This window comes from Prionailurus bengalensis, chromosome B2 (genome assembly GCF_016509475.1).
Source record: "Prionailurus bengalensis isolate Pbe53 chromosome B2, Fcat_Pben_1.1_paternal_pri, whole genome shotgun sequence".
Taxonomy (NCBI): domain Eukaryota; kingdom Metazoa; phylum Chordata; class Mammalia; order Carnivora; family Felidae; genus Prionailurus; species Prionailurus bengalensis.
The window spans coordinates 136409793-136428241 of record NC_057349.1 but is presented as its reverse complement, the minus strand read 5'-3'; the positions used below and the strand labels follow the sequence as shown (position 1 = coordinate 136428241).

Sequence of the window (18449 nt, the reverse complement as noted above, 5' to 3'; positions counted from 1 at the left end):
TACTTCACACACATGGATCAGAGACTTAAAAATATAAAAACTAAGATTATAAAACTTTAGGAATAAAAAATAGGAGAAAGCCTCCTGACCTTCAGGCAGGCAAAGATTTCTTAGGGAAAAAAAAAAAATGAACCTTGGGGGGAAAACTTGGTAAGTTCAACTTTGTCAAAACTAAAAACTACTGCTCCTCGAAAGACATTGCTAAGTATATGGAAGACAAGCCACAGGCTGGGAGGAAATGTTCTCAGTATGTATTCCTGACAGAGGACTTATCCAGAAAATATAAAGAACTCTTTCTACTCCCTAATAAAAGGACAGACCAATTTTTGAAATGGGGGAGAGATTTGGACACCTCACAAAAGAAAATAATGCAAGTGGCTGTATGAACATGAATAAGATGTTCAGTGTCCTTGTTCACCAAGAAAGTGCAAATTAAAACTACAATGTGAGGGGTGCTCAGTCGGTTAAACGTCCCACTCTTGACTTCAGCTCAGGTCACGATCTCATGGTTTGTGAGTTCAAGCCCCTCATCGGGCTCTGCGTTGTCAGGGTGGAGCCTGCCTGGGATTCTGTCTCCCTCTCTCTCTGCCCCTCCCTGCTTGCTCACTATCTCTATTTCTTTCTCAAAAACAAAAACAAAAAACTTTAAAAACTACAATGTGATATCACTACATACCCATTAGAATGGCTAAAATTTAAAAGACTGACACCAGGTATTAGTAAGGATGGGGGGCAATTGGAATTTTCATTACTCGTGGAAATATAAATTGGTACAATGGCTTGGCAGTTTCTCATAAAACCAATCATTGTCTTACGAGAAGACTCAACAATTCCACTCCTAAGTATTTTACCCAGGAGAAACAAAAACGTGTCCTCTCGCTGTTTTATACACAAATGTTCGTAGCAGCTTTATTCATAATAGCCCCAAACTAGAAGAAGTCAGGTGGTGCCCATCAGTAAGTGAATGGATAAACAAATTGTGGTATATCCATACAGTGGAATACCACTCAGCAATAAGTTAATTACTAATACATGCCACAACATGGATAAATACCAGAATCATTATGCCGAATGGAAAAATCTAGACACAAAAACAGATGTGCTGTATTTATGGGATTTAGAAAGGCAAATCGAATCTGTAGTTACAGAAAGTGGATCATTGATTCCCTGGAGCTCGGGATGGGTGGGTGGATGGGACCTTAGTTTTCATAGGAGCACAAAGGAACTTTTTGGGATGATGGAAACATTGCAGGGACAGTTGCAAGGATATCCGTTTGTCAAAAGTCTTCCAATTGTATAGTTAGAAGGGCTGCATTTTATTGTATGCAAATTATGCCTCAGTAAAGTTAACTTGAAAATAAAGTCTCTTATGAGAATTCTTTAATGACACACTAACGGAAAACATCAGTGTTGATGAGACAAATTTCACTGGGGGCAAATCGGAGAGCACTCAAAGTTACTGCTCTTGGGTGTCTCTTTTTGTCTTGGAATAGACTTCTGGTGGAATCATGATCATTGTGATGGGGTCCAAAGCCATTGCCACCAAGCAGATGCAGAGACCTTCTCTGCCTCTTCTGATAACCAGCCTGCTGTGCTTAATTGAGTCAGTAAAGTGAGCAGTAACCAAGATAACCAGCTGCTTGGAGGCTTGAGCTCAGGCACACTCCCCCCACCCCATCCTGTCTTCCCTCAAACCACGGTTCTGTGATATTGATGCCAAAGGTGTCTTTCACGTGTCCTTGGTGGACAGGAGTACCGGAAAGGAGAAACAATATCATGGTCACCAATTATGAACGTGGTTTGAGCATATGGCTCACCGAAGTATCGAGATAAGGATGTCTTTCAAGAACTGAATATGAACACGGCATTCAACAGGAAAGCCAGAGTTGAAGATGAGAAATGTCAAAGGAGGGTCAATAATGAAGACAGAAGTGCAATGAAATAATCAACTAGCTGGACAAGAATCAAAATGCTGAGAAGGAAGGGAAAACCTGGAGAAAGTGCCAGTGCATCATACTCTGTTAAACCAGGAGGGGTATCTCGGGGCTTCCCTGGGCACAGAGCTCCTCCAGTGGAGACACCATGGGAAGGTTGACTGTGCAGCCCAGAGAGCAGGTGGGGTAGGGTCCAGTCAGTCCCCAAATTGGAAAAGTCCCGGAACAGGTCCGTTCTGTGGCAGTTTTGTTTATTTTTTTTTAGATCTCGTACGAACTATATTTAACTACAGTACTACTGGCTTCTCAGTCCTTAACTGAGTACACAGGGAGGATGCATACATTGCAGTTCATCAGAATAAGGGTCTGTTTAAATGTGGCACCAGCATCTGTCTCTAGCTTAAGTTCTTTCAAGTTGATGTGATTTGATTCGTTTGAGGCTTTTGGGCCAGGACCATCTCTGGTTGCATTTTGCCTGATGAGCCCAAAGGTCGCCTCCTAGGAAAGGTTTCCCATCGGGTCTGTGCCTCTGTGCTTCTGGAGTTCTTTGTACGTATGTCCCAGGGGCAGCACTTCACACACTGCATCTGAGTGTTCTGATCACGTGCGCGGACTGGGTTCCCGCTGAGGTCCCTCTTCCTGGTTTGTGGCCACCTTCTCAGTGTGGCCTCACATGGCAGAAGGAGAAAGTGCTGTCCGGTGTCTCTTCCTCTTCCCGTAAGGACACTAATTCCATCATAGGGGCCCCACCCTCATGACCTCATCTCCACCTGATCACCTCCCAAAGGCCCCGTCTCCAAATACCACCACCTTAGGAGTTAGGGCTTCACCATAAGAATTTAAGGGGGATACAAACATTTTGTAATACCAACAGTCCCTGAAAATTCACTTTAATTTTTCTTTAGGAGCTAAAATTCAAGATGGATTTTAATTATCTTTATAAATTACATATTTCTACCACATCTCTATTGGATTCTATGTTAGGAACTGGGGCAAGATAGCTAAAAGTAGAAGTAGCAATGTATTAGGGGGAAAGGGACTTCTATGAAATTGGAGCTATACCCGTGGGATTCCCCCTCCTTCCTTACAACACAGCAGCAAAGGGGATAGAAGCTACTTTCCCCAAATATCTGAATATATGGTAGGCACACCGGAGACAGAGGGATGATTCGGCTCATGGGCCCAGAGGGCAAGCAAGGTAGGTGGATTGGGACCTCTAGTAGGTAAATGCCTGCTAAGCATGGTGGTCACGTGGGTTTGAACTACATTCCATTGTATATAATGGATTTGGATGTTCTGTTTCTGAAAACTCCTTACATAGCAACTAAAACTTAGCTCATCAGAATTCCTTTGGTAACTGACGGTTTTTATGGAACTCTCCTCTCATTCCATTAAATTAGTCTCCCCGATAGCATAGGTGCCCTATTACTACCATTGTCATCTACGTGGCTTGATTGGGTCATTACAGCTAATTGTTCATCATCTCCCAGCCCCACTCTGAGCCATCTCTTTGGTGTCAAACCTTCCACATGAGTTAGCAAGCATTCCTGAAAGTTCCCAATCTACATTTCTCAGGGTACTTTCTTAGCATGCCAAAGGCAGTTAAGACTAGTTATGTGAAGATTATTTAGAAGGCGATAAAAGAATTTAACGTTCCTTAGCGCGCTCAACGCAATGCTGGCACCGTGTGTGATACAAAAAAATAAAATAAAATAATTAAGAACCGGTGCTGCCCTTGAAGAAGGTTTACAGTGTTCCAAGAAGACGTACAGGACAAAGAGAGTTAGTGGTGGTGTCACGAAAAAGCTGTTCCTTCTTCCAGTTTGTTGTTGGTTTTTTTTCCCAGGGGAAAGAATCTTGAGAAAAAGAAGAGTAATAGGCACGAGATGTGCGGAAAGCCATCCAAAAAGTTGAGGGTGGAGGCGAAGTCCTTTCAGCCGGTATTAGGGGTTCAGTGGGAAAGTCGAGAGGGGTTGCACAAGTCAGTCGCGCCAGGAAAGCCAGGTTGCGGTGGGCCCCTCACCACACCGGTCCGTCGGCGTCCCCGAGTCCTGTCGTGGGTTCCTTCCATGACTTCTGCGCCCATTTCTTCCTGACGATTTCCAAATAAGTATATCTGACCTCAGTTTCCTGTTTGCCTTCCCGCCGTTACCAGTGCTGCTTCATCGCCTGCTAAATCCCACACGTCCTCCACACTCACGGATCTCCTAGCATCCCTCCAAGAGTGACTTCTGTGTGTCGCTGCACGCCAGCGTGTACGCTCCCTGGGGTCAGAGACCAGGATGATCCGCTTACCCGTTACAGTCCCAGTTCTCGGCAAGGCCTCACCCAGAGCACATGCGCAGTAAATGTCTGTAGAACTACTCAGCGGTTAAGATCGCAGAATGCAACCCGTGGCATTCTCCCAGAACACACTGAACCCTCCCTGTTCTCCGTTTCAGCTCGTGGCGGGACCGCCAGCCTCGTCTCTCTGTCAGTCAAGCAGAAAATTGAAATGCATGGTGGTTTCCTCTTTCTACTTCATTCACCCTCCACGTCCAGGCACACCGTCCTTTCGTTTTCTCCTACGAATCCGTTCATTGACGGATACTTCTTGAAAGTCCAGATGACAGGCCCTGGGCTGGTGACCACACGGGGGACCGGGGGGGGGGGGGGGGGGCGGGGGCGGGTTACAATGCTGACGCCTCCCTTCTAGGCCCCACCTGTAACACTCCCCGGACTGTTCCGATACCTTCTTCGCTGGACCCTTTAGCTGGAAGGCAGAGATGTCTCCTCTGCCCGGCACAGTATAGTAAATACGACATTTGAAGACGGAACAAAGGACCCGCAGCGCCTACAGAATAAAATCCCAAGGTTACCGCGAGGTGGAGGTTTCTCTTGTGCTGTAACGAGTTGCCGCAAACTGGCTTACCTGGCTTACCGTAAATGCATCGGATTACAGCCCTGTGGGTCAGAAGTCTGACGGGAGAGTCACTGAGGCAAAATCAAGGTGTGGCAGGACTGCGTTCCTTTCTGGAGGCGCTGGGCAGGAAAAGGCTTTCCTTGCCTTCTCCGGCTCCTACGGGCTGCCCACGCCCTTGACCTGCAGCCCCTGCCACACAGCAGAGGCGAGTTGGGGCCTCATGTGGCAGCACTTGAAGCTCTTCTTGCCATTTCCACCGTGACTACGCTGAACCCCACCTCCCCCAATAATCTAGGTTGATCTCCCTGTCTTAAGGTCAGCTGATCAGCAGCGTTGATTCTATATGCAATCGTAACTCTCCTTCTCCAGGCCGTGTGCGTAAGTCCCAGGGATCAGGGTGTGAATGCCCTTGGGGGATCGTTATTGTGCCTACGACATACGGTCTACGGTATCTCTCACAGTTGGGCACTAACTTACCTTTTTAACCTCACTTCCAAGTATTTCCAAGTATCCAGCGTGCTGTGCGTCCATGCGGTTTCCTGTGTGAGATGCTTTCCCCAGGTCCCCTTCCTGTAGCTCCCCGCCCTCTCCTCCCAGCACCTACCTGTTTAGAGCCCGCTTCGCATTTACCACCTCTGTATACCATCCCTGTGTTCTCCCTCGTGTGTGCATGTAACGTGAATGACGCTGTAGCGAAATGAAGTGGGAAGCGTGCGCTAGTGGGGACTCCCTTGCACAAACCACGGGAAAAGTTTCAGCGCTGCTTTATCACCGTGTACTGCTGAGAAAAACCAGGCTGGAGTGTGGGAGCAAGGCATGTCTCGCACAGACCCAAACGGGTCACTCGGGACTCTCTCCTGAGCACCTTCTGTGCCAGGTTGGCCTCCTTCTTGCCTCTCCGTGGCCTTCTCTGGGGAATGGGGGGAAACAGGTGTGGGGAGAGGGAATGTCCAAGTTGACATTTCGGTCTGCCTGGCAACTTCAAGGGATTGGGACAGGTGTCCAAGCTTTGACCAGCCGTGCGGTGAGACAACTGGGCATTATGGTCGGCTAAGCCCGGGTCTTCTCCCCCGCTCTTCCACCCTAGGGCCTTGGGGAGGAGGCCTGGGGAAGGTGCCAGGTGGGTGCTGACATCATGATGGGCAGTATCGCACGGTTGAAACTCATGCAAGAGGAACCCCCCAGGGTGGGGGGCAGGAGGGGAGGGTGCCGCGTGGACAGCAGAGGATCGTGAGGCAGAATGAAGTGCCTGACACCAGGGGACAGGGTGCTGTAAGGGCACCGAGGAAAGAGCGGGCTGGAAGGCTTTCTGAAGATTGCTCAGGACCCCACCATCTAAAATGCAATTGGACAACATGATCTGGGATAATGTTATCAAGAAGGCAATGAACAGTAAAATGCTTACAAAGCTGTTGAACAGCTGTTTAGAATGAAAACTGATGCTGCGGGGGGGGGGGGGGGGGGGGGTGGAGGGGGCGACGGCGATGGATCCCTTCTTGAATAATGAATAGTTGATGAAGACCTACCTCTGTAGTACTAAGGAATGCTAAGTAAGGAGTAGATTCAAGACTGTCCACGGAGGGGCTAACCGTAGGGAGTGGGGATTAGAGATCAAACATCTCCACCCCAGGTGACTGGGAAGATAAGGACCTGATTGGAAAAAGGAAACCCAAGGCAAGGGATAGACTTGAACAGGACGTCAGTTTTCGTTTGAGAAACATTAAATTTGAGGTGTGGGCAGGAGACCCAGAAGATGTTTTATAGAAAGAAATTCAGTCAGAGAAGGGTGCCTGGGCGGCTCAGTCAGTTAAGTGTCCGACTCTTGATCTCCGCTCAGGTCTTGATCTCAGGATCACGCGTTCAAGCCCTGAGTTGGGCTCCTCATTGGGCATGAAGCCTACTTAAAAAGGAAATTCAGTCGAAGAGACCAGCATTAAACATTTATATTTGGGAGTAGAAAATAGTTAAGTCTTTCCCAAAATGTGGGATACATAACACTTGTTCAAGAGATGAATTTAGGTGATACAAGGACCCTGAATTAACATCGAAGCAAGTCAGATTTCTCTCGGGAGAAGCACTTAGTTTGGCTGTCGCGGTTCTTGATAGGCCGTCTAACGGATGCGACTCTCCCACTTCCCCAGGTGTCAGGCTCAGCCTCCTGTTGGCAGCATAGTTTCACGTCCAACTGTTGTCCACTTATGGCAGTGACCCTTTACTTTTAAAATAGACATATTAAGCAGAGCCTTTGGAAATCATTAATAGTGCAGCTGGAACACACACATCACATATAGTGATTGGGGACGCAGGGGCGGCGGGGGGGGGGGTGGTGATGGTGGGATGCAAGTGACCGAAGTTTAGGGAGCATCTACACAAACCAAAATGGGTGAGATCGTGCAAGCAGAGTGCAGAGCTAGAAGACAAGGAGGACGAGATCAGGACTTAGGGAAATGCTATCTAAAAACTAGAGGAGGTAGAGAAACCCCAGAAAAAAATGGTCAGAGGTAGAAAACTTAGTTCTTAGGGGAGAAAAAGTCAAAGGAAGTGTGTATTTCAAGGTGTTGTCAAATGTTTAACAGGTTTATAACCAAGAAAAGTTGCCATTTACCAATTAGGACATTTGGAGGTTTCAGGGGGGTTGTAATACGCAGCTTCTAAGGGCTGAAGAATAAACTGAGTGATGAGGAGGTGGAGGAAGGAAATGCCAGTTTAGTCAAAGGTGAAAGAAAATGGAAGAGGGTGGGGCCAGTGTCTTGAAGAGAGAAGCAAGCCTGGGGATGAGCAAGTTTACAGACCAAGATTGAACAGCCAGTGGGAACAGGGGGGAAAGAAAGTAGGAAAGAAAGGAGAGGAAAGGAGGCACTGTCCGAAACATTTATGCAGATGAGAAACTACATAATGTCCAGCCTGGAAACATGGTAAATATATGCTTGAGTGTGGTCCCCCATGTGCTCTCATGATTAAGGCGATGTAATGCTCTGTGCAGAATCCTTATACATATGGCACACTGACACATTTCCATTAATCCCCAAACATGCATCTGTGGGGATGGCCTCAAATTTCCAGACCAGATCCACACCACCCCATAAGTTACCAAAGGGAAACTATTTTTTAAAGGTTTCCAGATTTTCCAGTTTCCAAAAGAAGGTGAAATACAGAGATTAAGGAGGTATAACTACCAGGAGTCACATCCAAGTCTCAAATTCAAAGACTCTGAACCCATCCCAACCAGCCTGTGGCGAGGCCTCGGAAACCAGAACCTCTGCAGTTGAGCACTGAAAGCAGTGCCATCTAGTGGCAAGTATGCAGCAGGTCAAGTAAAGTTTGGGGGTATGGGCAGCTTTAGTAGAAGGTAATCGTTGTTTGTCATCTTCAGGCCATGTTTTGGCCACAAAGCATGTTCTGACCACAGAGCATGTTTCGGGTTTGCCTTTCTTAACTGCTAAAAGCCAAGGGCAGCTACCAAAAGCTAGGACTCCACAACTTTATTTTTACATCTTCCACCAAAATCTTGGGCTGTAAGAGCTTCAGTATGCAGAGTACTTCTGCAGTCAAATCTGTGCTTTACAAAATGTCTCTAGGGTCACAAGAGGCAGAGAGGGGAGAGGCCTAAGGAACAAGAGTATACCTATTTCAAGCCTTTAGAATTTTGAGATGTGACACTTTTCTTAGGCTTGTTGAAATATAAATACAGGACACTTCCTAAGATTTTTCTGATGCAGGTCATGAATGAAAAACTTCAACACTGCATGGAGCTGACAGATCTAATGAGGAATCACCTGACTGAGAAGAGGGCACTCCGCCTGGAGTGGATGATCGTCATTCTGATCACCATCGAGGTAAGGATCTTTTTAAAATGAAAATAAGGGTGTCTGGCTGACTCTTGCTGGAGCGTTCAACTCAATCTCAGGGTCACGGGTCTGGGCCTAATTTTGGGTGTAGAGATTACTTAAAAAAATAAAAATTAAAAATCTAAAAAAGTAATAATGTGACATAGAAAATGATAGTGGGGAAGAACATGGCTTTGTCCTACTTACTGAGTTTATTTGGAAGTGAGGCAAGTTTCAAGTGGCTATGGCAATATTGCAAATGCACCAAGTGTGATTTTTGGAGAAGTTCCATTTTTAAAGACAGCATTTAGAGAATGTTCTAGCTGCAAATTTATAGGCCCTTTGCCTCAGATCTGCAGCTTGCCACATGGGAAAGACTACAGGAGCATTTTTCATTAATCACAATCTTGGAAAGTCATTTAGTTTGTACAAATGATTTGCTATGAAATTAATAAATCTCATTTTATCACCCTAAGGTAATGTTTGAATTGGGACGAGTATTTTTCCTGATCAAGTGATGGCCAAAGAAAAGCATCAGTGCAAGGGATATTAAAGTTCTGCAATCAAAAATAAATGCTCACTGTTGGGGGAATCTCTTATTTAGTAGGTATTTAATTTTTTTTAATCAAAAAGTTGCAGTGATCTTTTTTAGCTCCTAAATGTATTGCTGCTTGAATAAAAATTAATGACAAATCTGGCGTTGGGGTCTTTAACTGAGAAGTTGAAAGGAAGGACTATGGAAGAACTGTGGAAAGCTTAGTACCTAAGAATTATCAAAGCCAAAAGGCTTAGATTTTGGACACTACCCATCATCTTTCTCCAGGAAACCCCAATCCTAGCCCTAAGTTCCCATACAGGAACTCTGGAGTGTTGGGAGTAAATACCTAAAATACAGGTTTGTGATGACCTAAGTGGAGTTTTCTCCACCTACTTTGGATGACAGAATTTCAGGGTAACTGCTCATTGCCATCTCTCCTTTTCATCAGTCAGTACTGTCCATCCTTTCACTACCTCCCTCGTCAGAATAGTCTTCCCACAAACACTTTTCGTTTCACACATATTTTGGGGAAATGAAAAAATGCCACAAAGAACTTGACATGTATGTGCTTACCGTCTTGAACTGGTAAACATTTTTTTTAATGTTTATTTTTGAGAGAGTGCAAGCAGGGTAGGGGCAGGAGAAGAGGGACAGAGCGTCTGAAGTGGGCTCTGCTGACAGCAGAGAACCCGACGTGGGGCTTGAACTCACAAACTGAACCATGAGGTCATGACCTGAGCCAAAGTCGGACCCTTAACCGACTGGGCCACCCAAGAGCCCTGATACACAACTTTTTAAATAAGCCCTTTTTATCTATCATTTTATGCATAACCCCCACTTGCCCCACTATGATTCCCACCACAATGAATTTAAATGTTCTGGGTTTTCTTCATACATTATACAGTTGACCCTTGAAAAAATGGGGGGTTAGGGGCACCAGTCCCCCACATAGCTGAAAATCCGTGTATAACTTTTGACTCCCCAAAAACTATTTTTGGCCTGTTGACCAAAAGCCTTACCAATAAGTCAATTAACACATTTTTTTTTTACATGTATTATGTACTGTAATCTTACAATAAAGCAAGCTAGAGGAAAGGCTGAAAAAATGCATTTACATACTATACCGTATTTATGGAAAAAATCCACCTGCACAGGAGTGGAACTGCACAGTTCTCACCTGCTGTTCAGTTTATATCTCTGAACAGTGTTACTGTTCTAAATCGAGACACTTATTTTGCAACTTAACTGCTACAGTGTTTCACCAAGAGAATACATATTTATACCCTTACTGCTGGTTTTTATGTACTTCTTTGCTCTAACAGTGCAAAGGTAAACATCCTGGCTTATTTTCAGTTCACTGCAAGAGTTCTTGAGCAGCAATCTGGTAGGTACGTTTCCCAAGGCTTCCCAAGGAACACATGGACATCGATCGTTCAGGAACAGCTTTCTAGACCTAAGTTCCATGTCAGCACTCACAGAAAACGTCCGTGCCTATGTGTACGCCTGCAGTCAATGTACCAAGCCTATTCTTTCCCAGCTTCCCTTCTCACACTGTACAGAAGACATTTCTCACCCATCTTGAATCTCACTTCCATCTACTGTATTTAAAAACCTATAAATACATTTTTAAACCCTCCGGGAAACCAACAAGAAGACAATTTGAAATACTGGCCAACAAAGCTTCCTAATTTAATAGGGATCATATAATCCCCCACCTATTAAGAAGGGCATTTCCAATAAAGTTCTACTTCAATTATCAGTATGTACTCTACTGTTTGGGTCACCTTTGTGTTAACTGTAACAATTTTAACAACAAAAACAAACATCTGGTGTCTCGTGGTCCAGACAAATTCTAACATTTCAGCTTCTATACAAGTATGCTGCAAAGATCAAAAGGATAATCAATAAGACCTTCAAGCGTAAAAATTTATTAGGTAAACATTTTGTGGGAAAAATAAAACATTTTCCACAAGAAAAAGGAACAGTGTTAAGTCTGAATCGCTTACTTATGTTTAAAGGTATCATGGTAGCCACCAACTCATTATGGTAGTACATTCCACTAGATACATTAAAGGCAGATATAACAGATTTTTAAACATCAACATTTGATTCATCAGAAACTACATTTTTCAAATACTTAAATTCATGCTAAAAGCTTCAACTTTTAAAAGTTATAGAGAAGTTTTTAAAATTATCTTAGGTGTAACAGAAGCAAGGAAGTGTTTCACGATCACAATTTCTGTAAAAACAAAATGACCAAGAAATCCTACCAGAAGACTAAAGAGAGCCTCAAGTTAACTACATTCACCAGTAGTCCTGGAAGCACTCTTCAAAATGGGATCAAATTTCTATCACTCATGAGAGGACAGTGGTTAAGACCAACCTGCATTCGAATTCTTCACCGCCACCTGCTAGCTGGATCACCTTGGGCCAATCACTGAGTCTCTCTGGGTCTGTTTTTTTCCATCTGTAAAATGGGTTTAATAGTACCACTACCTCATAGAGTTGCTAGGAGTATTAATGGAATTAACGTATGTGAAGCCTAGAGTTTACTGTTCCTACAATCCATCTGAGCAAAAATCCCAGTATGATTCTGAGGTTAAATGGAGGTTGAAACAAATCATGAGGACTCCCTCTGAGTCCAGTTAACAGCATGAGAGACTTAAAGACAGAGGTTAGTAAACCCTGCACCTAAATGGATGAAGTGGTTCAAGTTCAATAAATACAAAGTAGTATTTCCACTGTTCCGGATGAGTCGGCTGTTCAGCGCGAGCCCCAAAAGGCTTGGAAACTCTACACAATTCCCACGCACCAGGCAGCTACCCATAAGTATTCTGGGTGCCTCCTCAGACAACCACAGCAGTCAGAAGTAGAGATGTTCTTACATGTAAAATCAATATATTGTTGCTTGCAGAAGAAAGATTTTTTTGAGAAAACTTAACCATACTCCCCTAATGTAAATATTCCCTGGTCTTTCTACCACTTACAGCAGTTTTTTCCAAAGCGTGATGCTCAGACCAACTGCATCGGCGAACACCTGGGTGTCCATGATTTACAGATTCCTGTGTTTTGCAGTCAGAATTTCTGAGGCTGCAACTAAAATGTTTTTCACAACTCTCCAAGAGGTTCCCATGCTCACTAAACTCGGAGAACCACTAACTTAAGAGACTTCTTATCGGCTCGTCCTCAGTTTACAGATACAGATGGTCAGTAATTCACTAGCACCTCTTGCTCCGTTTAATGTACTAATGTGTCTCTTCGGGTGATTCAGTTCTCACCTTCCCCAGCCCCATCCCCTCCCCTCGCGCTCCTCTGAGCCCCGCTTTACAAACCGCGTGTGGCCCCTGCTGTGAGATGGTGGAAGATGAGCAGAGGAAGGTTTGCCAAGTGCTTCCGATGCTATTCTATTAACTTTCAATTCTGGCCATTGGTTCTGAATTGCCATTTCTGTAAGGAAGATTTAAGGTCACTAGTCCAAATTCCCTTGCCTCAGACGTTTAACAAAGCAGGATTTTGTTAAAATCTTTAAAGGCCACATTTTTTCACTCATTCTGCACAACATGAAACATAGAAGCTAAAATGTATGTGAGATTTACACATCACTATTTGAACTGAAAAACCCAAAACAAGAGATTATGTTAAGTACAAACTTGACTTTAACTTGGCTTCCACACAAGTCTTGGAAACTTGCTTACCACAACTGAATGTTGCTAACATAAAAATACGGACTCTGCTTCTTGAACTCATCACATGAAGACTTACAGAGGGCAACAAACTACCAAAAATGATGTAATTCCAGTCAAATCTAAGCCACCAGGGTGCTAATCTTTAAATTCAGAATACAGATCTTAATCTTAAAAGCCTCATGTGGTCTGGGTTCTGGTTACCTTAGAGATTTTGACTCTAAGCGCTCTGATGGCAGGGAAGATTAGTTTGAATACTTATCCTGTGGTTCACAAACTGGAATCCCCAAATTTTATGGGGCCCTTTCAGATCCTGGATTTCCCGGCACTGAGTGGTTTCCTGCAGCAGCCAGACTTTCAGTGCTAGGCTGGGAAAGGCCCGGGCAAAGCAGCCCGCTGGTTATCCTATCTTCAGGCCACATTCTAGACATTAATGTTTAGACAGACAACTTTTTCAAATGAGGACTCTGTTGCCACTCTGAAGAGCTTTAATATGGATAAACTACTGAAAACAGGAATCTCCCCTACCAAGGATCAATCATTTTCATAAAGAAAAACAAGCCAGTATCGTACAGACACACAGTTGTTATCAGGGGAAGTCGTTTTTCCCTATAAATTTCATCACTGATTTCACCTTCAAGCGTAAAAATCCCAAGTCAAATGCAACTCTATAAGCAAAAATTCAGATTCACATTTGTTTTTTAGGAAATACTTGTAAATTACACTAAACGTGACACATGTTCAACGTCACCCAACTTGGCTGGGAAGCCAGTCTCAAAAGGCTACATATTATAGGACTCCATTTATGTAACATGCACGCTAAAAGGGACAAAACTGATGAAGAACCAACCCGTGGCTGCCGAGGAGGATAAGGATGGGAGGAAGAGCAAGTGCATAAAAGGACAGCACGACAGTTGTCTGAAAGTGGCAGAACTGCTCTGTATCCTGACTGTGGTAGTGGTTACACAAATATTCATCTATGTTAAGTTCACAGAACTGTGCACCAAAAGAAAAACATTCGCAAATTGCTTTAATCAGTGATTATTTCAAAAATATGGTAATGATCTTATCATAGACTGAGGTATTGTGCTGAGCTGCCCTACACACACCTTCTTACACTTACACAAACCTAGGAGATAATGATTATTCTCCCTATTTGAGTAAAACAAAAAACTGAGGCTCAGAAATAAAGGAACATGCCCAAAGCCAAACAGCTTAAGGTACAGAGCATGATACCAACCTACACTTGACTTGACTTGACTTCACCACATAGTAGCCTACACTCTCTCCCCTCTGTTCATAAATACCAACCACTCTGTCTCTTCCAATAATGCCAGAACGCTATTATTAAGTCTCCTCATTCTATTCCTAACTCAACACATTACAGACAACATGAGAATGTGCAGATGAGCAAAACATGATTCTAGAGCAGCACGGCCCAACAGAACTTTCTGCAACAACAGAAATGTTCTATATCTGTGCTGTCCAATATGGTAGCCTCTACCCACATGTGGCTAGTGTGACATTAACTTACATTGCCACATGCAGCTTATAGCTACTTAATGGGACAGCACACTTCTAGAAAAATAATGTGAAAAGAACATGCACACCACAGGAAAAAGCAACTTTTCAGAACATGATGGTAACTCAAAACAATAAAACAACTCAGGGTAAATGTATAATGAAGAAGTAAAGCTAAGAAATGTACAACCACCTTGGGGCGCCTGGGTGGCGCAGTCAGTTAAGCGTCCGACTTCAGCCAGGTCACGATCTCGCGGTCCGTGAGTTCGAGCCCCGCGTCGGGCTCTGGGCTGTTGGCTCAGAGCCTAGAGCCTGTTTCCGATTCTGTGTCTCCCTCTCTCTGCCCCTCCCCTGTTCATGCTCTGTCTCTCTCTGTCCCAAAAATAAAAACAAGTTGGAAAAAAAAAAAAATTTAAAGAAATGTACAACCACCAAACATGTGATGAAACTAAGTCTATTTTTCAAACATTACTCACCCTTCAAGATTCAGTTTTTTGGGTTTTTTTTTTTTCAACGTTTATTTTTCAGAGACAGAGACTGAGCACAAGTGGGAGAAGGGCAAAGAGAGAGAGACACACACAAAACCAATGCAGGCTCCAGGCTCCGAGTTGTCAGCACAGAGCCCAATGCGGGGCTCAAACTCACAAACCATGAGTTCATGACCTGAGACGAAGTTGGACGCTGAACCAACTGAGCCACCCAGGTGCCCCAAGATTCAGTTTAAATACCAATTTCATTTATACTACACCACTGCACTTTGAACACGTATAGTGTAGAACAAACTGTATAGTAAGTATATGATTGTCCTCCCCCACTGGACTGTGACCATCTTAAGAACATAGACAGTTATTGACATATACACACCAGCACCTCCCACCTATACTCAGAGGCTTTCTACAACAATAAAAAACGTTTTCTTACATTCAGTTCTAGGGGAAAAAACTGACTTCTTGGGTCCTTCAACTACAGATTCTGCAAGCATCTGAGCACCAGCAATATACAGAAAAGGAAGTTCCTGTAAAGAATTTACAGTAGGGATGGGAGATACAAGATATAGATAGACAACAAGAAAAGCAATCACGTAAGTATGTGCTTTAGGGCAGAATAGCAACTGTCAGGAGTCCTGATGGTAAGAGAAACTGGAAAGCAGTTTAAGAACAAAGTAGCCATTATCAATCCGGCAACAGCAAAGGTGTAAGATAATTTACTGTATCCCCCAATCTATTACTCAGGAAAGTCTACTTAATTTTTTTTTTAATTTTTTTTCAATGTTTGTTTATTTTTGAAAGACAGAGCATGAGGAGAGGAGGGCAGTGAGAGAGGGAGACACAGAATCTGAAGCAGGTTCCAGGCTCTAAGCGGTCAGCACAGACTCCAACACGGGTCTTGAACTCATGAACCAGGAGATCATGCCCTGACCCCCGAGTCAGATGCTTAACCGACTAAGTCACCCAGGTGCCCTGAGTCTACTGGATTTAAAAGAAATAAACCCAGGAAAGCCTTAGACATTTACCCCAGTTCACTCACACTACCAATGTCAGGGTCTCGGCTCCTTGTACCACAAAGCCAAGACCAGTCTTAGAATAAATCTTTCTAGATCCAAGTGTCCATGACAATTTCACAGCAGAAAATGGTAGAGCTTTCTTTCACACTCAAACCCTGATGTTCTTTTTTTATAACCTCTTTTAGGTCCTAGAAATGTGCTATTTGGAATAGTCAATCTCAAGACCTGTATATAGGCAGCATCTGGAGCTAACAGTAAATAAAAGTTTGAATTCATTGGATAAGTACATTTTTGTCTCCTCTAAAAATCAATGGGGAAGGGGTGCTGGTGTGAGGAGTCTACAAATTCATAAAGAATCGGGCATTATCTGCAGGCCAAACTGGTTGAAAGTATTACTATTATCTAGAAGATCGCAAACTAGGAGACTAGAACACAACAGTTCTACACTATAACTTCTTTAGATTTTTAAAAATCACCAGCCAGTTTTCTCAATCAGCACACAGATTATTCATGACAAAAATCAGAGACAAATCAGTTTAGTTTTCCTAGACTGAACTGCCTTGGGCTGGTTAATTACTTAACTTCTCTGAGCCTCCCTTCTCAAATTTAAGATGGAGGGCTTGAGACTAGATGCCCTCAGAGAAAAAACTGACTTAATTAACTATGATAATTACTTACAGATTGACTTCAACAAGCCTTCTGGTTCAGTCCTAATTCACCCATCAACAGGAAAAATACAGAACTGTGGTAGTTATTAAAATATATCATAAATTCTTTGATACTCTTCCCTTCAAGACACAGAGCTTAATTCCTCCGCCCTTGGCTGTAGGCTGGACTTAACTTTCTTTTAACTAACAGCATGTGGCAGTGGTGTAGCTTCCTCCTTGCTCTAGCTAGGATCCCTCGCTCTGAGGGAAACAAATTACCACCATGTTGTGGGGACACTCAAGCAGTCTGTCGGAGAACTGAGACCCACCAACTGCCAGCATTAACCTGCCAGAGGGTGAGCCACCTTGGAAGCAAATCCTTTAGCCCAGTCAACATCTTGACTGTAACCTCATGAAAGACCCTGACCCAAAACCACCAGGCTAACCTAGTTCAGATTCCTGATGCACAGAAACCGTAAGAGATAAGCAAATATTTACTGTTTTAAGCCATGAATCTTGGGGTAATTTGTAACAGCAAGAAAACTATTCTACCAGTTTTTTTTCAAAAAGTGGGCTTAAATTCATTGGTGACTGATGAAATCAATTTAAACCACCACAATCACTTTTTAAAAAAAAGGTAGAATGGATTACATAACTCAAAATACCAAGTACTATTTCCTGATGGCTGTTTAAATTTTACATATATGTGTGTACCATCTTCAGACTGTAATCAAAAACGTCTGAAACCCAAAAGCCGGGCACCTGAGTGGCTGTCAGTTAAGCATCTGACTTCAGTTCAGGTCACGATCTCCCAGTTCAGTTCGGTTCATGAGTTTGAGCCCCACATCTGGCTCACTGCTGTCAGCACAGAGCCCCCCGCCTTCGGAGCCTCTGTCCTCCTCTCTCTGCCCTTCCTCCACTTGCACACTCTATAAAATGAAAGAAAAGAGAAAAGAAAAGAAGAGAAGAGAAAAGAGAAGAGAAGAGAAGAGAAGAGAAAAGAAAACACAAAATCCAACACTAATAGCAAAACAAAAAGTTCCCTAAAGTATCAGGAATCCTTGAGGGAAAATGGTCTCAATAACAACCAACTATAAAGCATTTCCTATAAACTTTATAACCAAACCAACAAAATATAAGACACTTTCAAAATACATCTTATCTGACTTAGATGTTAAATTTAATGTAAAACACAGAAGGCATGGTAGGCTTAATAGCATGTAAAAAGCATGTCATTTTCCTAATTCAAGGTTACCTGGGAGGACATCCTTCATGAAATTATATAGGGAAAAAGCTGCTTTGGATCTACCCACATCTATTATTTCCTCTATTACTTTTATTATCAGTGTTAAAGGAAATTCCATCTTCCACTTGAGCACTCAGTCAAATTTTGGCCAAAAAAAAAAAAAAAAAGGTTAAGTACAGCACTATTAAATTGCTTTCTGACCACTGTCAGAGTCTCACTGAAATTATCCTTTTCAGAACACAAGCAAGTGCATATTCTTCTGACTGTATTTCAGCATAACACACATCAAAACTTTCAGCAGCACATGACTGCAGAATATTTATGCATAACTCACTTTTGATGAATCCACTTGGATTATCTGCTTACACTGTGATTTTCTTTGAGGTGAAATGTGTGAAACTATTTTTGAACTCCTAATTTCCCAAACTTATTTTGAAAATACCAAAATATGTCAGTACATAAGCACTCAACATATGATTTAACTTCTATTTTTCTTACTACTCAGGGCATTTGTGGCTCTCTCACAACCAGACTGACAGCTCTCTTAACCCAATCCTGAGATACACTATTAGTCCTTCTTTGCAAGGACTATTTTTTCCCCAACCTCTGCCTATGTATTCACCTAAATGTTTCTACTTCAGCAAGTT

At 43.2% G+C, this 18449-nt stretch overlaps 1 protein-coding gene and 1 long non-coding RNA gene across 3 annotated transcripts in view; one reads left to right on the top strand and one right to left on the bottom strand.

Moving 5' to 3' along the window:
- Positions 1-9356, top strand: part of RMND1 (required for meiotic nuclear division 1 homolog) — a 43850-nt gene extending 34494 nt beyond the window's left edge. Inside the window, exons 11-12 of one of the 2 annotated variants that reach the window (XM_043592620.1) lie at positions 8556-8672; positions 9140-9356. In XM_043592620.1, coding sequence (XP_043448555.1) covers positions 8556-8672; positions 9140-9181 — 159 coding nt within the window. In that variant the 3' untranslated portion in view covers positions 9182-9356. Of the gene's footprint in view, positions 1-4375; positions 4793-8555; positions 8673-9139 lie in introns of those variants that run through there. The other variant, XM_043592619.1, reaches the window with a different exon arrangement.
- Positions 9357-11113: 1757 nt separating this feature from the next.
- LOC122490103 lies at positions 11114-14970 on the bottom strand. Its single transcript, XR_006299086.1, has 2 exons — positions 14838-14970; positions 11114-14598 (listed from the first exon to the last, which is right to left on the bottom strand). It is a non-coding gene; the product is annotated as an uncharacterized LOC122490103 (long non-coding RNA).
- Between the last annotated feature and the right edge of the window lie 3479 nt (positions 14971-18449).